This window comes from Protopterus annectens, chromosome 5.part1 (genome assembly GCF_019279795.1).
Source record: "Protopterus annectens isolate FY-2018-M chromosome 5.part1, PAN1.0, whole genome shotgun sequence".
Lineage (NCBI taxonomy): Eukaryota > Metazoa > Chordata > Ceratodontiformes > Protopteridae > Protopterus > Protopterus annectens.
Window position 1 is genome coordinate 751,293,677 of NC_056736.1, and position 26,973 is coordinate 751,320,649.

Below are 26,973 nucleotides of genomic sequence, written 5' to 3' on the forward strand. Positions count from 1 at the left end.
TAGTAAGGAAGGGCACTCTGGTATCTCTTACACAAAGCTGGGATTATTTAATTGGGAAACTGGTTCCTGTGATCCAAGAAGAACACATGAAGGACAAACATCTGTTGCTGGGGCATTCCAGCACTTTCTGGAGGCTAAAATAAATGATCCCACTGCCTGCTTCTAAAGGGGCTAAAATAAATGATCCCACTGCCTGCTTCTAAAGGGGCTAAAATAAATGACCCCACTGCCTGCTTCTAAAGTGGCTAAAATAAATGATCCCACTGCCTGCTTCTAAAGGGGCTAAAATAAATGATCTCACTGCCTGCTTCTAAAGGGGCTAAAATAAATGATCCCACTGCCTGCTTCTAAAGGGGCTAAAATAAATGATCCCACTGCCTGCTTCTAAAGGGGCTAAAATAAATGATCCCACTGCCTGCTTCTAAAGGGGCTAAAATAAATAACCCCACTGCCTGCTTCTAAAGGGGCTAACAAAGATGGACACTTTGTTGCTGAAGGCAGCAGCACTGGTAGTAACACGGCACAACCTCAGTGGGACCAACAAGGTCCCTCAGGACTTTTATTCCCTACCTAATCATTCTGGAATTAGGTTTGGGCCACTACATGAAGGTTCTTTCATTGGAAGTGGGGTTATCACTCCCACTGTGATAACATCAAAAGCCTCTTTTGCTTGAGGAAGAGTAGAGGTTTGGACCCCAGAGTAAAAATATCAAATCGGTACTCAAACTGGGCTAGAATTAGATCAGGGGTAACCCCGAAATAATATTCTAGGGGCAATGTTGTTTAATTTATTTCTCTCACTTTTACGTTTTGTAGATTATGCTGAATCTCAAAATATGCTGATATTAAAATAGAAATTTCTGTGTCTAGCATTACACAGGAAGCACATTTTAATAACCATCTTAATGGCTTGACAAGTTGGCTTAAAAATGCTGGAATAAACATCAACCAGGATATAAGTCGGGTCATGTAACTTGATAAAAGTATTCCATCAGTAAACATCAATATCTGAGGTTTTGAACTATTTTAATTTTTAGAATACAAGGATTTGGGGTTTAGGATCACTAACAATCTAATTTTTAAAGCATCTTTTGAACTTATACTTCCACTAGAGATGTCTGACCTCTTCTCAACAAGTTATAGGGACATGTGAGGGACGTTATGCCTTGCTTAAAAAGTTTTACATAATGAGGAACTTGGAATTCTATTAAATACTTGAATTTTACCTAAAAATGTTAGTCCAAATGCAAAGGCTTTATATATTCATTGGATAACATTACAGACATGAAATTAACTAATCTGAACAAATTAAGGGTCATGCTGCTAAAGGCTAGGAGCTTAAACCAAAAACTGCACTCCCTGGAAGCACTTCTATAATTAGAAAATGTAGATGTCTGTGCAGTCACAGAAACATGGTTTAAGGCCTCACAGAGAGAAAGAGTACCCTGGCCCTGCAAGGCTACAATGCCTTCTACACCTTTAGACCACAAAATGAACATGTGAAAACCAAAGGAAGTGGTGTTTTAGCCTACATCAGAGATAAATTCACCTCATGTCTAGTTAGAATGGACAACTCCATTGAGTTGCTCCAAGTCCAGGTTATGGTGGGTAAGATCGCCATTCAAGTTCTAGCCAGTTATAGATCCCCCTCCATGGGTGACGACACCCACGAAGCCTACTTAACCAAAATTAAGACAATCCAAATTTTACTGAACACACTGCTTAGTGGGGATTTCAATTACGCCACCATCAACTGGGAAACCTACTCTAGCCCAAACTTGCTAGCACAAATGTTCCTTGACTTTGTGAATTCAAATGCCCTGGAGCAAATTGTCCCTAACCCGACAATAGGAGCAAACATTCTACAACTGGTCCTCACCAAATATGTCAAATAGGTGCACTGCTGCAAATGTTGGACCCTCATTAGTTAAAAGTGACCACAAATCAGTCACTTTTGAACCAACACTAACACCAGAACTATCCCCTCCTAGGTGAAGGTATAAAATAATTCCAAGCCCCACCCCAAGCTGAAAGTGGTAACTATGCTGAAGCTTACACTAAAGCTCTGTACAATCACTTGAATAAGTGTATAAACTTGGCTGTACCAGACAGAAGCAAAGCCACAGCTCCAAGTAAAAATCAAGCTGCCATGGTGGACTTCCAGCATCAACAAACTCTATAATAAATGCAACAAAGACAAGGACCCAGCAATGGAAAAGCACCCTTCTCAGCCTTAACAGGTAAACAAGACAAATTGTCAAATCCTCCAAGACCTCCTTTGAGAGAAACTTGGCAAAGTACTGCCAAAGATAACCATAAGGCTTTTGCAGCTACGTACGAGACCTAAAGGGTAGGATCCAAACTTGTGCTGAAATGGTGGCCAACAGTATCACACACACTGACCACAGAGATAGTGAACCTGCTAGTGATAGGTTTGGTGAAAATTCTTCTCCCTTATCCCCTCCTTACTTTCAACATACCTTCCCTCAAACTCTCCCCACCTTACATATTTGAAGAAGAGTAAATCCCCAAAACCCTGTCCAAAGCAAAGAAAACAGCCTCTATGGGACCAGATGATATCCCAGGCTGTCTTATAAACAGGCTAAAACATGAAGCAGCATCACCACGAAGTACCTTTTCAATCATAGCTTAACCACAGGGTTTGGTCCTGCAGAATGGAGAACAGCTACAGTTATTCCCCTCCACAAAGGTGGCCTAGCAACAGACCCGGGGAATTATAGACCCATAAGCCTGACCAGCCTCATTTGTAAGGCCATGGAACATACCATTAAAAAAAGACATACCGGTGAAAACAGAGAATGAATCAACTACAGAAGCAAAAACACAACGAACGAAGAGCCATCAAGCTGGAAAAATGATTCCTTGAGTTTTACACCAGAACCACACACTATTACTTAAAATAAAATAAATAATCCACATAAATTCATAAGCGCTTTCGTTTAAACTTTGTTAAACTTCATCAGACAGTTTTAAAAATCATGACATCACTTCCTTTTATACTATCTGAATCACTTCAGTTAAGAACATTATTAATAAATTAGCTCTTAATGCTGCTGTTAATAACATACTATATATTACCTTTTTCCTAAAAAATGCAATTGATAAAAACAATGAAAACAAATATCTAGGTAAAATGTGCATAATGAATACTCTCATATTGGAGGGACATTCAGAAACGGTATGCCATATATATAAAAATTCAAATATACAATTTTGTAAAATGTACATAATTTAAAATGTATGTGTGTATATATATATATATATATATATATATATACATACATACATACATATATGTATATATATATATATATATATATATATATATAAATATATATAAATAAATAATTAATACTGCATATAATTATATGAATTGATACCATGTAAAGAATCTATTCCATGATGTGTATTTTTATAAATAAATCTTTAAAACTATATAGAAAAACATTTGAACAGGTATAAATATATTTGAACTGCATGTTACCTAATTACTGTGGGCTCCATTTAATACAGTATGAATCATACAATTTTATTTCTATGTAATGCTTTCAGTTTCAATACTGGGGTGATTGAACTGCACTCATTTATTCCGGGCCACATGTCTGCTTGTGTTCTTATTTGCCATTGCAGAGTTCTAAGTCCAGGCCCCAAAGTCTCCTATCCTCTATTTCCACATGATCAATCACTATAAAAGAAAACTGGTGTTCTTTGTACTCACTAATGTGTTTTACTATTGCATTGTTAGGTTTATTTTTTTTTATAGCATATTCATGCTTATATATTCTTTGGGCTAAATGTCTGTTTTCCCTATATAGAAAGTTGGGCATGAATTATATGTAGCTAGGTATACAACAGCTTTTGAATTGCAATTATATTTACCGTGTAGATAAAACTTCCCATTTCTAACTTGAAAAGATTCACTTATTTTTGATTTTATGGCACCAATGACAGGCCCCACATCTAGTCATACCTATATTCGTATGAATAGGCAAATCTTTTACATGTTTTAGAATTTCCTTGAAGCTTCTGCCTTTCCTATAGACTATTGTGGGTCTGTCACTGATCTGATTTCTACAATGGGGGTCCTCCAGCAATATAGTCATATTCAGATAACATAGCACTAGATTACTGCATATCATACACAACATATGAATCAGCTGTAAAAGTAAAGCTATTATTTAAGTCCTCCATTGCTTGTTTTTTGGCCTGGCTCCTTGAAACCCCACCGCTCGATTATAAAAATGGGGATTTTTGTTTTTTAGTCTCTCTGATCTTCTGAGCTCAGGAAATTCTTGGTCATATACAGAATCAGCTTGCTGAACAGTTTCTCTTGCCCCATTGTAGTCTGTATTTATACTGTCTACGTTCTTGGTCATATACAGAATCAGCTTGCTGAACAGTTTCTCTTGCCCCATTGTAGTCTGTATTTATACTGTCTATGTTCTTGGTCATATACAGAATCAGCTTGCTGAACAGTTTCTCTTGCCCCATTGTACTTTGTATTTATACTGTCTACGTTCTTGGTCATATACAGAATCAGCTTGCTGAACAGTTTCTCTTGCCCCATTGTACTCTGTATTTATACTGTCTACGTTCTTGGTCATATACAGAATCAGCTTGCTGAACAGTTTCTCTTGCCCCATTGTACTCTGTATTTATACTGTCTACGTTCTTGGTCATATACAGAATCAGCTTGCTGAACAGTTTCTCTTGCCCCATTGTACTCTGTATTTATACTGTCTACGTTCTTGGTCATATACAGAATCAGCTTGCTGAACAGTTTCTCTTGCCCCATGTACTCAGTATTTATACTGTCTACGTTCTTGGTCATATACAGAATCAGCTTGCTGAACAGTTTCTCTTGCCCCATTGTACTCAGTATTTATACTGTCTACGTTATTATTATGCCTATATCTTCATATGTTGTGTATGATATGCACCAATCTAGTAATATGTCATGTGAATATGATGAACATATTGTAGTGAATACTAGAGGGATCAATGAGATTATTCCTTGTCTTTTTTTCTAGCAATGTTTAACATGAAATTAATCTTGTATACGTTATTATATTTGTGCTTCCTCGGAGCTTATCTCCCCGGGCCTCTACTGAAAATGGACATAAATCCAGCTAGACTAGCCCAGTCAACAAATGTAAAATAAAATAAAATAAAATAAATAATAAATAAATACATTTTAAGGTTTTTAATTTCAGACGTTCATGTAGATGAACAAGTTGCAGAAGTTTTAGCTAAGGGAAATACTTCTGTCCAATCCAGGTCTTTTGATCTTACTAGTGTACTATGATTGACATTAAAATGTTTTTAAGGAAAATTAATTTTAACTTACTATATCAAGATGGCATATATAATGTGAATAACAAATTCAACATTAGAAGCATTTATAATCCACCTTTACACCCTAAATTAATGGTGTATGAGAAGATGTTTGAACATGAATTAAAGTTAGACATGTTCAATAAAAAGACAAAACATATACAAAACTTAAATGAAGATGAACAAGGTATTCTGAAAGCATTAGCTAACAAGAAAGTAAGAATTACGAAACCAGATAAAGGAGGTGGAGCTGTTATGAGCCAAGAGATGCACAACTACAAACTAAATGACATATTGAATACAGATACGTACATGGAAATATCACTGAATGAGTTGAATACTGCTTATAGAAAGATTTATGGACAAATAAATGACATTTTCTTAGAAGAACGTATTAATGTAAAGGGTTTATATTACGTAATCAAAAGCCTGTTTGAGCGAACACCACAACACTGACACACATAGCCCGAACCGCAAATATGCCGAACCTCCTAAACCGCAAAATTACAAATCTCGAATCATCATAGTCGGCCAACACCACCGAGCGCTACATACCCAAACATAATAAATAAAACACATACATACACTAACCAAACCCTACTTGAAACCCTACACTAAACCTTACATACATTACTATCTATGCACTTATCTTAACCCACACCCTAACCTTAAGGTTCGTAACTATCGCACACTTACCTTACGGAGCTATACCACAGACGGGCCAACCATGACACTTTGACATTTCGTGTTTCGCGATTTTGAACGTTCACCATTACTATAGTTCGTGCTATACGTGTCGGTGTTGTGGTGTTCACTCAAACTGGTTTTCAATCTCGTAATATTGACCCAATGTAGATTTATATAATTACCTTAACATCACAACTCCCACAATCCTGTTTTTTTTGGCACCCCAAGATTCATAAAAATATAGAGGACCTCCCCATGCGCCCACTAGTTGATGGAACAAATTCTATCACTTCAATATGTGCAAAATATATAGACTATGAATTAAAAAAGATCCTTGGAAAAGAAATACAAATTTGTAAAGATTCCTGGACTTTTTTAGAGCACATGAATGATGCTGAGTTTGATCATAAAGATATTCTAGTCACTATAGATGTATGCGATTTATACACTGTTATTCCGCAAACTACAGGATTAGAATGGGTCAACGAAATGTTAATGTATCATCATATGGCACATGAGTTAACAACCTAATTATGGAACTCTTAGAGATAGTATTAAGCAATAATTTTATAACTTTTAATAAATATTTTTTGCAGAAAAAGGGTATTATATGGGGTCACCATGTGGGGGTGCCTATGCAAATTTAGTTATGGCCTTCTGGGAGAAGAATTTTGTACTTAATAGTAAATATAAAATCTTCATTAAATCGTATCATAGGTTTTAGGATAATATTAGTATCATCTGGAATGGTACATTATATATGTTAAAAATTTCATTCAACATATCCAAATACCACTACAAATTTTCTGAAATTTACAAGGGACATTAACAATGAATATATGAATTATTTGAAAGTACATCTTATGAAAGACAGTCCTAATCAAGCTTACATAGCAGTCATTCATAGAAAAGAGTCTTACTCTAATTGCTTCTTGCATTATAGTAGTTGCCATCCAAAACACCAAAAAAGTCCATAGTTAAAGGACAATTAGTGAGGGCAGTCCTGATGGTGACCAAGTTTGATCAATTTGAAGAAGAATGCAATTTTTACGTGACATGTTTCTTAAAAGAAGCTATCCAAAAGCACTAGTTGACACTTTAATACAGGAAGTTACCACCAAGAGATTGAATGGCTTTTTAAAACCTATTTTAGATAAGCAAATTATAGTACGTAATCCGAGCAATTCATTTGACATTAGTGATGTCAGTCAAAATAATGATGTAATAAGTAGGACAAAGAGAGGCTAACTTCTCGAGAGCTTTGATGCTTACTTTCTCTCAACAGCATAATTTAGTTAGGGACATACTAGTTGACAACTGGACTATATTGCTGGAGGACCCCCACTGTAGAAATTAGATCAGTGACAGACCCACAATAGTCTATAGGAAAGGCAGAAGCTTCAAGGAAATTCTAAAACATGTAAAAGATTTGCCTATTCATACGAATATAGGTATGACTAAATGTGGGGCCTGTCACTGGTGCCATAAAATCAAAATAAGTGAATCTTTTCAAGTTAGAAATAGGAAGTTTTATCTACATAGTAAATATAACTGCAAATCAAAAGCTGTTGTATATCTAGCTACATGTAATTCATGCCCAACTTTCTATACAGGGAAAACATTTAGCCCAAAGAATATATGAGCATGAATATGCTATAAAGAAAAATAAAGCTAACAATACACTAGCAAAACACATTAGTGAGTACAATGAACACCAGTTTTCTTTTATAGTGATTGATCATGTGGAAATAGAGGATAGGAGACCTTGGGGCCTGGACTTAGAACTCTGCAATGGCAAATAAGAACACAAGCAGACATGTGGCCCGGAATAAATGAGTGCAGCTCAATCACCCCAGTATTGAAACTGAAAGCATTACATAGAAATAAAATTGTATGATTCATACTGTATTAAATGGAGCCCACAGTAATTAGGTAACATACAGTTCAAATATATTTATACCTGTTCAAATGTTTTTCTATATGGTTTTAAATATTTATTTATAAAAATACACATCATGGAATAGATTCTTTACATGGTATCAATTCATATAATTATATGCAGTATTAATTATATAAATATATATATATATATATATATATATATATATGTGTGTGTGTATATATATATATATATATATATATATATATATATATATATATATATATATATATATATATATACATACACACACACACACACACACACATTTTAAATTGTGTACATTTTACAAGATTGTATATTTGAATTTTTATATATATGGCATACAGTTTCTGAATGTCCCTCCAATATGAGACTATTCATTATGCACATTTTACTTGGGTATTTGTTTTTACTATCAATTGCATTTTTTAGGAAAAAAGTAATATAGTATGTTATTAACCACAGCATTAAGAGCTAATTTATTAATAATGTTCTTAACTGAAGTGATTCAGATAGTATAAAAGGAAGTGATGTCATGATTTTTAAAAATGTCTGATGAAGTTTAACAAAGTTTAAACTAAAGCGCTTATGAATTTATGTGGATTATTTGTTATTATATTTCAAGTAATAGTGTGTGGTTCTGGTGTAAAACTCAAGGAATCATTTGTCCAGCTTTGTGGCTCCTCGTCCGTTGTGTTTTTGCTTTTATATCATTAATAAAGACATAGGTGACTTTGAAACCCTGTATCCTACTGAAGGGCAGATCCTGCCTGTTAAATCTAGTGGATTTCTTTGAAAGTGTGACCAAAGGCCATTGATGAGGGCAAACCTGTGCACACAGCATACCTCAACTTGGCAAAGGTTTTCAACACAATCCCACATTCAGGCATTACTGATAAACTTAGCAAACTGAATGTAAACACCTTCATTGTAAGATGGGTTGCCAACTGGCTCAAAAATCAGACACGCTATCAAAGTGGGTGACTCCACATCAACCAGCAGACCTGTTACCAGCTGGGCGCCACAGCAGTCAGTACTGGGTCCCCTACTGTTTGGTATATACTTCTCAGAAGTTCAGTTCAAAACTAAAGGGTTGCGGCTGAGCAAGTTTGCAAATATCTGCAAACCAGGTTCATAGGCTAGTACTAAGCTAACTGCCCTTGCGAGCCATTTTAAAGCCTAGCCAATTATCCATTGTGAGACTCAAACCCTGCACCTTGTGTGTTTGTAAGGCAAACACCTTAACCATTAGAACAATTCCCAAATGATGTCAGTATACTCCAGGATGGTCTCACACAGACCAGTGACTGGTGTGTTAGTCACAGTCTCAAACTGAATGCAAGGAAATACATCATCATTCCATTCGGCACAAACAATGTCCCCTCACACTATCAAATGTCTACCATTGCAAAGAATATTTTCCACGTAGTTCACTTGATTAGTAAAGGCATCACCTTGAGAGCAAAAGTTATAACCCCCATATAGTCAGCATTTACCTGGCCCATAACAGAGTACAAATCCCCATTCAGTATGTACCTTACTAAGCACCTACAGCAATTAGAGACATCAGAGGTTTCTAACGCAGCAGATCAAGGGCTTCCAGCATGTACCTTACACGGACCGACTAAAATCCCGGTCACTGTACTATGTATTGTATAGATTTCTTAGGGGAGACTTATGCCTGGCCTACAGAGTAACCCAAGACCCAAACCTAATGAACTTACTGCATATCAATAAATCAAGACCCAAACCTAATGAACTTATTGCATATCAATAAATCAAGTGGGTCTAGTGCCACACATTCCAGGGACTTAATTATGGCATGAGACTTAAACAAGACATGCTGGAGGGACAGATTTATCTCCCAGTTATTGCCACACCTTTGCAAGAGGCTACCACTTCATGTGAAAGAGAGCACCTCTGTGACACTGTTCAAGAGGAACCTGGATGATTAGATAGGGCACCGTAAATTCTTACTGGGGATAGCGCCCCAAACCCTCTTGGACATGGGTATTGACTAGTAGTTCTAAGGTTTTACATTGGGTTGAAATGGCTAGGCTTAAAATGACCTCTGGGTCGATAGGCTAGTAATCTCCTATGATCCTACTTGGGCTAGATTAAAATTTAATACTCAGTCCATGATGAATGATTAGAATAATCTACCCTTACAAATTAAGAAAATTAATTTACTAAATGTATATAAGAAATATTTACTTGCATGGATGGAGGTTTTAATCTATTCAGCCTATCCAGAAACTGCATTATGAATGACCTTGGTACAGGACACACAATCTTAGAGCTATTAAACTATTATTAGCCCAAAGAAACATACAATCCATATTCTTTGAGTATGATTGTTAAAAGATTTTTTCCAACAAAATCATGGCTCTAGAAAAACTGTGCCACAAAACGTAACAATACAGCACACTAGTAAATGCAACACCACAGCTCAATACAAGTCAAACTAAAAAGATTCTCAAACAGGATACTTAATTTCTTCTGATGTCACCTGGCAGGGACAGACAAATGACATAATGAAAACTGATATTTGTACTTAGTAAGAAAATGAAGCAGGAGCTGGCAGTTCTCCTTGTTAGCCACATGAATGACCCTCACAAAACATCACCTTGGAGATGATCGCACAACTGTGGAAGTCAGACAAGAAAAGCAGACATCTGCCTGCTGTTAATTCCCATGGAAAATGAATGATACTACAGTAACAATCATTACTAATCAGCATCTCATGACTATGTCTGAAGAGGGAGAGACCACATACATTTATATGTAAAGGTATCCTTCATCACCATCAGCCTGACAGGCATTCCTATAAGTCACTTCTCTCCATGTACTGCTCTGTCGATCACATTTACAGTTTACATCACCCAGTTCTCTGGATCAGTTCTCAAATCCAGAACTATAGTTGTCACCTGACCTCCATTAGTGGAATTTTATTCAGTCCACAGGGTTCAGCGCTACATGGCTCTGCAAGATTCTCCTACACACATTGATAACTGTGGTCATGCACATACATACATCAACCTACACCCACCATCTCTGTTAGTACTTTGTAGCAAGTGTCTTTTCTGTTACCTGCATGTGAATGGTCTAATTTTCTCTACCTGTACAGTAATCCATGTGCTTTAACACTTCAGGTTCTTTGCCTACTATTCCGCTATACCATTCAGGCCACCTACCAAATTCAGTAATTCCTGAGAAATACAACCATCTTTGTAAAACATATCCTACCCAGATATTCAGTGCCTCTGTATTCCAGTTACACAGCCATGCTTTTAATGGACTACAAGTGTTTCACGTGTCTGCAATACGTCCTACCTTAAAGTACCTGATCCTGTAATGTTTCACCGTTACTCAGTTAACTCGTTATTATACCCCATGAATAATGCCCCCTGGGTAGCCACATTGCTATTACTGCATCCCAGCTGACTTATGCTTGACTAGCAGTACAGGTGTTGGAGGATGGGAATAAGTGTCTGATGTCAACTTGCACATCTTTGGTGGAAGGATACGACCCTGGCTTGCTGCAACATGTAGTACACCATCCTGAACAGCTCCATGCTACAGCAGTAGTTTGTCACTTGTCTGGAAAGTTCACTTGCACGAAGTACACATGCTCCTCCCAAGGGCAAGGGTTGCAGAGCTGACAAAATTGCTGCAAGGGTGGCAGGTTTACACCAAGCAGTGTGACACTGCAGCACCATCCTTAGACTCCTCATTGCCCTCATATGGGGTCAGTTTGATCATGGGAGAGGCTAAGGTGGCTGTGGTAGACGTGGGGAACAAGGAGTGGAGCTAGTGGTAGCTGATGATAGGCTGAAAGGGTGGATGACAATGCCCTCTGAAAACAGTCAGATGTTCCTATTCTAGGTAAATCTAGAGTGGGAAGTCTCAACTCCCATCTGGCAGGCCAACATCCATTTGTTAACACTTGAGCGCTAAAACCACCTCTTCACTGAGATACTGAAATATCTGAGGCATCCGTTGCTTCCAACTAACTATAAGTGCCCGTTTTTACTCTAATACTGCACTTTTGAATTTGTATTTGCATTTCACTGTCTGACTGAATCTGAACTTTTTTTGATCACATTTTACTGTACACTGTACTAGTTTAGCTGTAGCACTGCCCAGTTCTGAGTTTGCTATTTCTGGGTCTGTTTTGTAACGTCTGAGCATCAACTTCAAGCCACCTTTGTTGGTGACAGCCCTTCTGCACCCTTGTATGAGGGGAGTGCTGTCTGGGTCCCATCTAATTGAGGGGGGGGGGTTGGACTAGAGCTCCGAGAGAGAGTGTCCTTACTAGCTAGTTTGAGTTAAAAAAGGTCTTTTCTTGTTTTATTATTCCAACATTTGCACTTGTTTGCGTGTACAGCTCCATCATGCACTGCCACATAGTAGTGGTTACCATTGGTGGTTATAGACACAAGCATTTTATTTGTTAAACTTTCCCTTTGCAATTTGCTTGTGGCCCTACTCTGTCAGGTGGAACACTAAGCCTAGCCTCAGGGGTACCAACACACCTCTCACCCGCTAGCCACTCCTAAGTGTGGCCTCTTTTTTCCGATCATACAAATTCACCCATCACTATGGATGGACAATTTTCAACAGTTTCTCCAGCCAGCTTGGTTGGCATGGGCATCCTAAGGCAGTGTAACAACTGCCTCATGTTCACCAACTCCTAGTCCACACAAACACAATGTGTGAGAGATGCAAGTATATTAAAAACCTTGGAAAGACTGCAGAAATACTTCACAAAGAAGATTACTGGTCTGAAACAAATGCCCTATGCAGACCGTCTGCAGCTTTACTCCATCGCATATCGCCTACTCAGAGGCGATCTCTGACTAACCTACAAAGCTATGTCAAACCTAGAGCTTTTGGACCTGCTCCACTTAAAGAAACCCCAATCCCTCCGAGTTACACGCTCTAGGGACCTAAACCTTGTCACCACAATAAACAAAACATGTTGGAGGGATAGATTCCTGTCCCAGAGACTTCCCATACTCTGGAACAAACTACCTATCTATATCAAACAAAGCTCCTCATTAACACTCTTCAATAAAAATCTTGATGATTGGATGGGAGATAGGAAATTCACCCCGGGGATCACTTCTGTGACTCTGCTCGACAGTGGCACAGGAAAATAATTTTCTTGGGTGGCAAAAGCCAGGGTACCTTTTGGCTAGGCTTATATAGGCCCTAGGGCCAATAGCTTAGTACCTACCCATAAACCTATGAATCCATGCAGTCTCACATACCAATCAGTACATATCACAATGAGCATGTTGCCAGCTTGCACACCTCACTATCTATTCCACCCAAACCCACATCACACATACCTACATATGTGGAGGTCCTCACCAGAAACATGCCTAAACACCAGAGACCTCCCAAACACAAACACAGGCATGCTATACATAATACTTCCTCTGCAGAACACAGCATACATAATAGCTCACATGCCAGTGTCTCTCTAGTCAAACCCTTATGGCAAAACACAAAATTAAACATATTAGTCATAGATGATTCCATCGTGAGACACACAGATGTCCTTCTCACCAGGCTGGATAAAGAGAAGGTCATGGTCAGCTGTCTGTCAGGTACCAGGATCCACCACATCACACACACACTCCGGTCTTTCAACAGGTACTGTTACGCCTCCGTCATAGTCCATTCTGGTGTGAATGACTTGATATGTACCTCTCTGGACTATATGAAGAGGGACATGACTGAGCTCTTGGACTATGTGTCTCAGGCAGGTATGTCCCTAGCCTTAAGTAGCATTTTACCTTCACATAGGATGATGCCTCAATACAAACAGAAAATTACTGACTTCAATAATTGGCTTAGCTTCTGGTGTCATTCTAAGGGGATCCACTATCTGTTAGCCTGGGATGAAATGATAGACTGACCTCGGTGCTTTGCCAGAGATGGTCTTTATCTGCAACACCTGGGATTTCAGCTACTGGCTAAGGCTCTTGCCACCCCCCATAGTGCCTTTTTAGGCAGTGTCTCAAGGACAAAATTCCTAATGTAAACCTCCATCTAAAAACAACCTCAAGGTTATGCTGCTAAATGCTAGGAGTCTCAACACAAAACTGCACTCACTGGAAGCTGTCCTCACCTTGGAAGATGCAGACATTTGTGTAGTCAAGGAGACCTGGTTCAAGGCTGTGGACAGCACCACAGCCATACTGGATTACACCTCCTTCCACACGTTCAGACCTCAAACTGTAGGCATGAAAACTAAAGGAGGTGGTGTATCGATATTCATTAAAGATAAATGCACCTCAAGATCGGTTAAACAGTACAATTCCCTGGAGACACTTCAGGTGCAATTAACTGTTGATAGGACACCTATTCAAGTCACTGCCAGCTACAGGACCCCGTCCATGAATCAGGACACCCACTCTGCCTCTTTGGATCTACTTGAGTCTATCAAGATACATCTGAACACCATGGTTTTGGGTGACTAACTACCCATCTACTGCTGGGTAAATTACTTGTGCTCAAACTCACTTGCCCAAAGGTTCCTTGACTTCATTAACTCCAGTGCCCTGAACCAGCTGGTTGACACCCCCACAAAGGGTGCCAACATCCTGAATCTGGTGCTTACCAATATGAGACCACTATAGAAACCCCACTGTGAGGTCCACTTAGGTGAGATATGACTACAAATCAGTCTCATTTGAAGCAACTATCATACCCCCCCAGCAGCAACTAAACTAAAAAGCTTCTCCAAAGCAGATCATAACCTCTGATAGGATGGTATAAATACCTTCTTTGCACCTCCTCCCTCAGATGGAGCTGACAACTATGCTGAGCTCTACATCATTGCTTTATACAAACACCTGTATAACTGCATTGAGTCGGCCGTACCTGACAGGACCAAAACAAGCTCCTCAAGGAACAGCAAACCTGCCTGGTGGACAACTGCAATTAACGGGCTTTACAATAGCCATCAGTAAGAGGGGGCAAGCCCTCCTAAACTGGAAACACTTCCTCCTCAGCTTAAACAAACAAATAGGACTTCTTCTGAAGTCTTCCAAAGGAAACTATGAGTCCAAATTAGCTTCCTCAACAAAGGACAACCACAAGGCATTCTATAGGTACATCTGTAACCTAAAAGAAAAGGCCTAGATTTGTGCCAAACTGGTAGTTAATGATACCACATATACAGAGCCTGTGGACACAGCTAAACTGTTGGCCGACAGGTTCTGTGAAAACTTCACTTCCCTGTCCCCACCACACATACCCCATGACATCCCAACCACCTGTCCCCTACCTTGTATCTCTAAAGAGCAGGTCGTAAATGCCCTCTCTAAGGCCAAAATCACAGCATCTATGGGACCTGATAACATCTCAGGCTGCATCCTACATTGGCTCCAATATGAATTAGCATCAACATTGGGTAGTCTTTCCAATCATAGTCTAAGCACTGGCTTCATACCAGCTGAAAGGAAAATGGCAACCATTATGCCCTTGCACAAAGGTGGTGCTTCCACTGTCCCCAGAAACCACTGACCTATTAGCCTGACTAGCCTTATCTACACAGCCATGGAGTGAATCATCATGGACCTTAAGAAGACAAAAGTAACACTGATCATTGAAATTGCCACACCCAGTGACTATGTGTCTCTCTGTATGCAAGACACTAAAGTCATAAAATATCAGGATCTGCAGGCAGAAACAGCAATGTGGAAAAAAGATACCCAGACAGTTCCAATAGTAGTAGGAGCAACAGGTCTTATAAAAAAATTTTTACAAATCATATTTAGATACATTACTAATCCATGTAACCCCATATGAATTGCAGGAGGAGTCATTACTGGGCACATTGCGGGTGCTGCAACAAGCAATACTGGCTGACATCAAAGACTGAAGCAATACTAATTTCATGAACTTTAATCGTACTTTGACTTAGGAATGGGATCCATTCCTGTCATGGTATTAGAAACCCAAAAGATTTGGAGAAATTAGAAAAGACAGAGAATTTATCAACAAAGATACATCAACTCTCCAAACACTTGACTCTACTCAGTCTGGATTTGTCAAAGGGAGATCATGCCTATTAAACCTGAGGGACTTCTTTGAGACCATTACCAATGCCCTGGATGAGGGGAAATCTGTGCATACAGCCTATCTGGACTTAGCCAAGGTGTTTGACACTACCCCCCCCCCCTCAGGAATCATTGACAAACTCACTCAACTAGGCATCGACCCTTACATCATTAGATGGATCACTAACTGGCTCACTGATAGTAGTCATACAGTCAAAATAGGGGAATCCACTTCCGAAAGCAGACCTGTAACCAGTGGTATTCCACAGGGATCAGTTCTGGGACCTCTACTGTTTGGAATCTATTTCTCCTAAGTACAAGCAAAAACTAAAAGTGTATGGCTGATGAAGTTTACTGATGACTGCAAACTGGGAGCGGTTATAGAATCTCCAAATGATATCAACATCCTACAAGAGAGTCTTACACAAACAAATAACTGGTGACAAAGTCATGGCCTTAAACTCAATGCAAAAAATGTATTATCATTCCTTTTGGTAATAGCGATGTTCCTGCTAACTACCACATCAATAGCAACACCTTAAGTATGCACTCGGTGGTGAGAGACCTGGGCACAGGTTGACAACAACCTTATCTTTGACCACCATGACTCCACAGTGGAAAGAAGGACATTCTGTATTGCTCATCTCATAAGTAAGGGTACTGTCTTTAGAAAGAAAGAACTTATAACCTCTCTGTACTCTTCCCTCATCAGGCCAACAATTGAGTGCAATGCCCCTTTTAGTATGTATCTTTCCAAGCACCTAAAGCAAGAGGCGAAACCACAAATGTTCAAGGAAAAGTCAAGGTCTTCAGCATCTGTCCAATGGGAATCATCTGAAATCACTGTCACTTTATTCTGTTTCATACAGACTACTCAGATGTGATCTCTGCCTTACATACAAGGCAATCTCTGACCCTGCTTTACTGGAAATGCTGCACAACTGCAAGTCAAATGGTACACGGGTTACTCCCTCTAAAAACGTTAACCTGGTATGTGACATTAATAAAACCTGCTGGAGGGACAGATTTGTCTCCCAGAGGTTACCACACCTATGGAACAGACTCCCACCATGTCAAACAGAGCACCTCATTGGCTCTTTCAAACACAATCGGGAGGATTGGATGGGTGACCATAAATTCACCCTGGGGGTTCCATCTGTGCCCTTCTTGGATTAAAAATTAGCATATTCACATCACAAACCACTTTTCAGCCTCCCCAAAAAATAAAACATTGCTGAAACTCAGACATGTAATACTTACAGGACTCTTGTTCTGCAGAGCAACACCTTGCAATGTTCTGTCTTCCCGAGCTAGCAGCATTATTTTCCCTTCTGTTCCAGCTTCTTGTAAAGCTGAAAAAACAAATGAAAAGGATAAATCTATATGAAAAAAAGATACCATGAAATCACAGGATACGACACATTCTGGAATAATTTAGACCATTAGCACTATGAACCTATTTCAGACAGTAATTCTTGAGTTAGAAACTGCAAATCACATTTCACATTATTTATTAATACTAAAAATTCACTTAAATACAAAATCACTGAAAGCACTTTACATTTTCGAACTACTGGAGACATCTGCATAACAGAAGCAAAGCCGTGACAGTGACCCAGACAACCCAGCCCTGACTAGTAACCCAGATATCAGCTGGGGGAGGGGATGAAGAGAGAGACATGAAAGATGGAGAACATGCACTCGCTTTGGAAGGAGGAGAGTGTGATCAGAGTGGGCTGTCTACGTTCTCTGGATAGACTGAGGTGATGCCTTTAAGAAATGTAGGACTACTACATTGAAGTCACTTGCAGAAGTGGAAGAAAGACCTTCAGAAATGTCAAACACACACCAAGCCCTTAAGATTACGCAAAATATGCAAAGAGAACAAGCAGAACCTGGAGTGGGGAGAGAACTAAACCACAGCAGAGGATGGCATCCCCCCCTGCTTGCCTCTTTAGGAACAATGGGCCTGTAGAGTTATACATCTGGAAGAACAAACAGGCCAAATGGCAATCGGGGAAGGCTCATGATTACGACAGAGCAGGGACAAACAAAATCATTCACAATTTTTCCCTTTTTATTCCGTTCACCATGTCAGTGTTCACTACATACAATACAACAAGCATAACTTCTCTCCTACTTTTCCAGTTAGTTTTCACGTCTAACAATAAAAAGTGTCAGCTCTAACGCTGTAAAAAAAAAATAAATAAAAAACTTCTAGGACTGTTGGACTCGGTAATGCTCTCTTTAATGAAGTGTGTGTTCAAGTACAGGGGTCGCTGCTGCAGTCACATTCCAGATCATGGTATTTTTTGCCATAAAAGGTCATCTATTCTGGACAGAAATTAAAAGGAATACGGACATCTCTTCTGCAGAGAGCACAATCTTCTGTTCACTTTTTGTTAGCTAGGGCAGTATACCACCTCCCCTGTGTCACCAGAAATCACCCGTAAACTAGAACAAAGCTATCCCACACTGAGCTGTGAGCCAGAGTGACCATGGGCACAGCTCTAAACCCCCCATAACCGAAATGGGGGACAAATGGGCAGCATCACGTGGACACTTACTAACAGCCTGCTAGGGCTCACGGGACGGTTAAAATGTTACTTTAATTAGTTCTTGGGATTAATTAATGTGATTCAGTATTATTTACTGTGGATAGCGGTTATAAAAACAATTCTTAACGGTAAAAGTGTGACAAACCCTTTCAATGAAGAAATGTGAGGAAAATGGATTTTAAAACTTCAAATTAGGAACTTTGCTCAAATTGAGGTACGCATGAGAGATACAACTATGGAGACCCTAGGGCGACCCTAGGGTGAGTAGAATTGGAAACATGAGCCAACTCCATAAAAGCACAGTATTTATTCTAATATCTATATTTATACACACACACGCGTGCACATACACAAATGTACACATTATATAGATATTTACCTATAGCTGTGTATGTGTGCGGGTGTGCGCTACTGATGACAGTGTGCATGTTATGCTGACAGCTGTGTAGACTGCATATGGTCAACTAGGCAGTTAAATGACAGGTACGCAAGATCACACAAATCCAGGGGTTGGAGAATTTACCTTTACCCCATGTTTGTGCAATCTTGAGAATTAGAATATTTTATATATATTTGCACACACGCGCACATGCACACACACACACACACACACACACACACACACACACACACACACACATTTTATTTATTTTTTTTAAGTAAGAATTGCATGCGTACAGGCTGTTCTGCTGCATGTGACGTGTCAACGTCTGTGTATTCAACCATATGCAGTTTATTATTATTTCAGCAGAATTTGGGTGCTTTTGTTTATAAGTGGTACACCTACTTATGGGATACAGAGACATCTGGTTGAATATTCATTTGTTCGACATGAAAAGATCCCTTTTCAAGTTCTCCTTGTAGACAACACACAGGAAGAAAATCTTTTAATAGTATCTGCTGACCACATGCCAAGCTTTTCAGGGTACATAACCAACCTCACACAAATCTCTAAGAAGTCAAAGTAAACTTTACTGCATACAGATCAACACAGAGGAAAAAGTGCACATCACTGCAAGAAATTTCAATACTCAGGCTCGTACCAAATGAATGACAGTTAACAGAAGCAAGATAGATTAAATTAATAAAAAATTTAAATTAAACAAAAATAAAAAAAAAAATAAGATACAAAAACGTAAATAAAGTAAAACAGATTTGAAAGCTCTATTTACATCAGAAACAGAACAATACATCAGGAGCAGACTCAGTAGAAATAAAAGGACATGCAAAAAACAGTGCGATAATAAACGAGAGGCACCCGTGTAAACCTACCGACCACCAATATATACCATCAAAAAACAGTGCGATAATAAACGAGAGGCACCCGTGTAAACCTACCGACCACCAATATATACCATCAAAAAACAGTGCGATAATAAATGAGAGGCACCCGTGTAAACCTACCGACCACCAATATATGCCATCAAAAAACAGTGCGATAATAAATGAGAGGCACCCATATAAACCTACCGACCACCAATATATACCATCAAAAAACAGTGCGATAATAAATGAGGCACCCGTGTAAACCTACCGACCACCAATATATACCATCAAAAAACAGTGCGATAATAAATGAGAGGCACCCATATAAACCTACCGACCACCAATATATACCATCAAAAAACAGTACGATAATAAATGAGAGGCACCCATGTAAACCTACCGACCACCAATATATACCATCAAAAAACAGTGCGATAATAAATGAGAGGCACCCATGTAAACCTACCGACCACCAATATATACCATCAAAAAACAGTGCGATAATAAATGAGAGGCACCCGTGTAAACCTACCGACCACCAATATATACCATCAAAAAACAGTGCGATAATAAATGAGAGGCACCCATATAAACCTTCCCACCACCAATATATACCATCAAAAAACAGTACGATAATAAATGAGAGGCACACATATAAACCTACCCACCACCAATATATACCATCAAAAAACAGTACGATAATAAATGAGAGGCACACATATAAACCTACCGACCACCAATATATACCATCAAAAAACAGTGCGATAATAAATGAGAGGCACCAGTGTAAACCTACCGACCACCAATATATACCATCAAAAAACAGTGCGATAATAAATGAGAGGCACCCATGTAAACCTACCGACCACCAATATATACCATCAAAAAACAGCACGATAATAAATGAGAGGCACACATATAAACCTACCCACCACCAATATATACCATCAAAAAACAGTACGATAATAAATGAAAGGCACACATATAAACCTGCCGACCACCAATATATACCATCAAAAAACAGTGCGATAATAAATGAGAGGCACCCATGTAAACCTACCGACCACCAATATATACCATCAAAAAACAGTGCGATAATAAATGAGAGGCACCCATGTAAACCTACCCACCACCAATATATACCATCAAAAAACAGTGCGATAATAAATGAGAGGCACCCATGTAAACCTACCCACCACCAATATATACCATCAAAAAACAGTGCGATAATAAATGAGAGGCACACATATAAACCTAATGACCACCAATATATACCATAAACTTACAGTTCAGTTTTCCTAGTGCACTTAGAGACGTATGAAGTGAGCTATTCATAGAATTTATGTAAACAGTGACATATTGCACATAAATAATGTTTTACCCCTGTAGCGTGTTAGTCTATGGGTTTGTTATTCAGCAGTCTGATAGCACATGGGAAGAAGCCATTATGGAATCTGGATGTCCAGCATCTAATGCTTCTGTAGTACTACCTTGTTGGCAGGAGTTTAAACAGTCCATAAGCTGGATGGTGTATATCCATCAACAGTTTTTGGACTTTGCTACAGCATCTGTTTGAATACATGTCCTGCTGAGATTGAAGGTTGGAGCCAATGATTTTTGTGGCCTGTTTAACAATCTTATCCAGTGCCTTCTGATCAGCTTGAGAGCAATTTCAGTACCAGACAACGATGCTGTTTATCAGCACACTCTCAGCTGTGGCTCTGTAGAAGGTGAGCAGGACCTGTGGGGGAAGGTTAGCTCTATGAAGTCTCCTAAGGAAGTAGACACTGTTGGGCTCTCTTTATAAGGTAGGAAGTGTTTGTGCCCCAACTTGGGTCTTACGAGATATGTACCACTAGGAATTTGGAGCTATTTATTTTCTCCACTGCAGCACCATTGATGACAGGGGTGTGTGCCTTTTACTTCTTCCTAAAATCGATGATGATTTCCTTGGTTTTCCCAACATTTAGTGCTAATTTGTTGTCAGTGCACCAGTGAATGAGTTGGTTTAATTCCTCCCTGTAGCCCCCCTCGTCTTCCTTCTTGATAAGGCCGATTACTGTGGTGTCGTCTGCAAATCTGATTATTCTATTTGACTGATGCATAGCCATACAATCATGTGTTAGAATTGTGAAAAGAAGTAAACACAAAGGACTGAAAAGCACAGTGTACAACAGCAAAACAAAAATATAAAAAAAAAATTCTAAATGGAAGACAGCTTAGGTCTGTGATGTAAAGGGATAAAGCACTGATTACAACCCAGATGTCATATATCCTGGGAGTGGAGGTTATTGGTGGAAGCGCTGATTACAACCCAGATGTCATATATCCTGAAAGTGGGGGTTATTGGTGTAAGTGCTGATTACAACCCAGATGTCATATATCCTGGGAGTGGGGGTTATTGGTGGAAGCAGTGATTACAACCCAGATGTCATATATCCTGGGAGTGGGGGTTATTGGTGGAAGCAGTGATTACAACCTAGATGTCATATATCCTGGGTGTGGCGGTTATTGGTGGAAGCATTGATTACAACCCAGATGTCATATATCCTGGAAGTGGAGGTTATTGGTGGAAGCACCGATTACAACCCAGATGTCATATATCCTGGGAGTGAAGGTTATTGGTGGAAGCACTGACTACAACCCAGATGTCATATATCCCGGGAGTGGGGGTTATTGGTGGAAGCACTGATTACAACCCAGATGTCATATATCCTGGGAGTGGGGGTTATTGGTGGAAGCACTGATTACAAACAAGATGTCATATATCCTGGGAGTGGGGGTTATTACTGGTTGAAGCACCGATTACAACCCAGATGTCATATATCCTGGGAGTGGAGGTTATTGGTGGAAGCGCTGATTACAACCCAGATGTCATATATCCTGGGAGTGGGGGTTATTGGTGGAAGCAGTGATTACAACCCAGATGTCATATATCCTGGGAGTGGGGGTTATTGGTGGAAGCATTTATTACAACCCAGATGTCCTATATCCTAGGTGTGGCGGTTATTAGTGGAAGCATTTATTACAACCCAGATGTCCTATATCCTAGGTGTGGCGGTTATTAGTGGAAGCATTGATTACAACCCAGATGTCATATATCCTGGGAGTGGGGGTTATTGGTGGAAGCACTGATTACAACCCAGATGTCATATATCCTGGGAGTGGGGGTTATTGGTGGAAGCACTGATTACAACCCAGATGTCATATATCCCGGGAATGGGGGTTATTGGTGGAAGCACCGATTACAACCCAGACGTCATATATCCTGGGAGTGGGGTTTATTGGTGGAAGCACTGATTACAACCCAGACGTCATATATCCTGGGAGTGGGGGTTACTGGTGGAAGCACTGATTATAACCCGGATATCATATATCCTGGGAGTGGGGGTTATTGGTGGAAGCACTGATTACAACCCAGATATCATATATCCTGGGAGTGGAGGGGGGGGGGGTTATTGGTAGAATTTGCTCATGAGCAACTTACCAGCATGTAAGTGGAGATTTCAGAGGTCAGGACCAAGGATGTGAGCTTGGTACTCCAAAGCTAGCAGTGATGGTAGCCCTCATTACCATGGAGGTGGGAACAAGTATATACATGAGGAGGGTGCAGAAGCCTCCCCCCACCAAGTGATGGAGATACCTGCATCAACCGCCCAGGAGAGGAATCAAGACTTTACCCAGAAATGCCCTCACTGAAGGAGTGGGCAAAAGAGTGTCCATGGCTAACTGGATTCCAGTCAGTTCTTATCCTTGTAGTGGGGACTCACTAGTGGTAAGGGGATGAATGGGTTCAAGACCGACAGGAGGATGGTTGATGGTCAGCATGCAAAAAGGGAAGAAGTAACCTGTAGTAAATGATCGCTCTGGAAGTTTTTTTTCTTTACTTACTTATTCAAATGTGTTGAACAGTTAGACCTTTCATCAGTACAGACCATTTTCGGGTCAGGTTGGGTTCCAAACAACAAAACAGTTATGCAGACATATTATCAACAATGCAGAAACAGAACAGGTAGGTAACAATCCAAGTAATCATATTGTTATTAACAGTACAAATGATCTAAGTGCTCAAACTAATATGAAACTACATACAAAACATAAAATCAAAGAGGAGCAAAACTGAGGGGGGGAAGAAGGAGAAAAAATGAGAAGAGGGGGTAAGTGAGAATGAATGAAGTGAGTAAAACAGGCAAGTATGATCACAAGACGAATAAAAGTAGGACTAAAAGGGGAAGGGAAAAATGGAGGGGTGCAAGTTGCGAGTTAGGCTACTGCTATGGAATGGGGACAGATATTAAAGAGTTACAGATTTTCTTTTTTTGCTGGAAGTGAAGCATCTTTGTTTGGAGGGCTGCAATTCGCAAAAGTTTTGGAGCAATGATGGAGAAAGAATGATTGCTGCAGCAAAGTTTATTATGGTGGAAGAAGGGTGTTTTCTGAGGGAGGGGATGAATGGTGAATGTAAATGGAGTTCCTGTCCTCAGTTGGCTTGTAAACATTAGGAAGGAATCTTAATTAAATTGCTTGAAAAGGGTTCCTAAGTCCATAAGCTGTATGTTGTATATCCATCAACCATTTTGCTTTGCTACAGCATCTGTTTGAATAGTGTCCTGCTGGGATTGAAGGTTGGATCCAATGATTTTTGTGGCCTAGTGCCTTCTGAACAGCGGATAACTTCTTTTTGCAGGCAGCTGAAATAATACAGCCTATACTCTATCTATAATGCATTTTACTGTGGCATTTACACTTTGTGTTTTCTAAACTCAGCCACAACAGATCACTACCTCCCAAAAATCATGTAGTCATAAATAAAATGGTCCTCCAAGTAACCCATAAATAGGTCGACAAAATGGGATAGATGTCTGTGCATTTTAGCCATTAAGTCACTCTATACTTTAATCCAACATGGGGGGTCTGATGCTTTGGAAAACTGGTTGTATAAAGCATAACTATTGTACTGGTTTTAATACTGTCTGTTGGTGTTTGCAGAGCATGTTTTGACCAAAAATGTACTGTACTAATACCATGCATCAGCTTTTGCCCCAATCTTTATGTTATTTTCCATGGAGAAATCGATAATCGATAATACATGCTCCACTTGTAGTAAAACAAGCTAGCAAGAGATGGACAATACAGATGGACAATCTCCTAACATACAGGGACAAAACTTGTCATGATGTTATAATTACAAATTTTCTTTACGACGTATGGTGCTAACATTTTTATGATCAAAGAAGTTACAAATTAAATAAAGGCATGGATTAAAAAAATTATGAATTTTTTGATACCAGATAAATGTAGCTTGTTTTTTTTTGGACAAGATAACAAATTTAGCCTGCTTTTTTAGGGCAGCTAAATGTATTTCACAGCATCTTTCCAGGTATAAAAAAAGCTAATGTAATAAATCCATACAAACTAAAAGACAACCGACATAGATCTTTACGTTGTTTACTATTTATTTATTTATTGATATTTGAGTACTGGGAAAGTCTCACTGGGTAGAGAAGCCCATTTTCAACGGAGGCCCAGGGAGAAAAGCTCCAAATTATTATAAAACATTTTAAGAACAATAATTTTACAATCTTCAAAAATAAAGCAAAAACATCTGCAGTTTAATTATAACAAATTAGACATAATACAAAAACATTAAGAATCACTACAATGTATATGACAATCATTTAATACTTAGAGAAATTTTAGACAGTTTGTAGAGAAATTAAAAGTAAGCTAGTCTAATACAAACAGGAATTAAATATTATGTGAGTGAAAAACATGCTTATGATATATTTACAGAGAAAGTCAGGGGAGAGAATTTGATAAAAGTAAGTGACAGAAGGGACAGTAAGGAGGTATAAGGAATGGAAAGGTTCTTACTCACATTTAGGGGTATAGTTCATCCTGATTTTATGCAGACATTCTTAAAAACACTGCATTTACATCTGAAAATGTAACTAAATTATATAATATAACCGATTTTATTACATATAGGACTGAAGGGATGACATACAACTAACAAAACATTTCTGTTAAGCTTTTTATGTGGGAAAAACTGGGTGGTAAACCACTGAATCTCTAAACATTTCAGTGACATATATAAGAAACCTACAAATGTACCTTATAAGCATACTTTAACACTTGGTTCAGCAAGTTTCATGTTTTTGGTAATTGATAAGGTGGTGCACAAACAAAAAGGCTGGAAGGAAGCTCTATTCAGGTTGGAAAACTATGGACTACTAGGATGCACCATCTCTTAGACTGAATGATTCTGAACTAAAGGTGCTACTGATTGCTAGTTGTAATTTTTACAGCCATTGGGGGGGGGGGGGCAGCAAAGATTAAAGAATTTGTATTCACATTTCTGAGTCATTTTTATTTAGAAAATACATTTCATACATACCTACAGGTTTACTATTACGGTTTGGATTTCTGACATGTATGAACATGGCTGCTTTTTCTGAGGTATAGCACTTATACGATTCTGAAATGGGTCACTGCATGACTTTTGTCAATTCATTACAATGTCATTTTAGTTCCCTTTTTACATATACATTAAACACATTACTTTTTTAAACAGATTTTGCTGATGAAGATGGTATAAGCAATGAAACCAGTTCCTTTCCTTCAATTTGTATCGACTAGTATAATTAAAAGAATTGTACCAGCTTTTCCAGAGTGCTGGGTGACCTTTGTGTTAAGCATTTTGCTGTGTATATGTGACTACACAGGAAGCAAAGCACGGGTCTCCCCCAAGAAGCATACAAGACCCAGAAAAAAGCGACAGTGTATCTGGTCTTTTCTAATACCTTAGGAGTTTAAGAATGGGATCCTCTTTCTAAGGATACTCTGAAGTCTTTTCCAACTGTTTGATATGTCTGGTGAGGTACATCTCAAAGAGGGCACTGAATTTATAATTGGTCTAGTTAGTGCTGAATACAAGACAATAACCTCTTTCGATATGGAATAAATTCCCATGACAATAAGTTGCACCAATTTAAATCCCCAGAGCACTGATGCAATTCAATATAAACCAATAAGAAGTAATTTCTTTACATCCATAACATGTAACAGAATCCTTACATCCATACTGCCCAGGCGATTTAAATTTGTAGCG

At 38.9% G+C, this 26,973-nt stretch overlaps 1 protein-coding gene across 3 annotated transcripts in view; it reads right to left on the reverse strand.

Annotated features, from left to right (window-relative positions):
- Window positions 1–26,973, reverse strand: part of PAAF1 (proteasomal ATPase associated factor 1) — a 577,308-nt gene that overhangs the window by 155,665 nt on the left and 394,670 nt on the right. For all 3 annotated transcript variants that reach the window (XM_044073392.1, XM_044073391.1, XM_044073393.1), the window contains one exon: window positions 17,299–17,390. In XM_044073392.1, coding sequence (XP_043929327.1) covers window positions 17,299–17,390 — 92 coding nt within the window. The remainder of the gene's footprint in view (window positions 1–17,298; window positions 17,391–26,973) is intronic.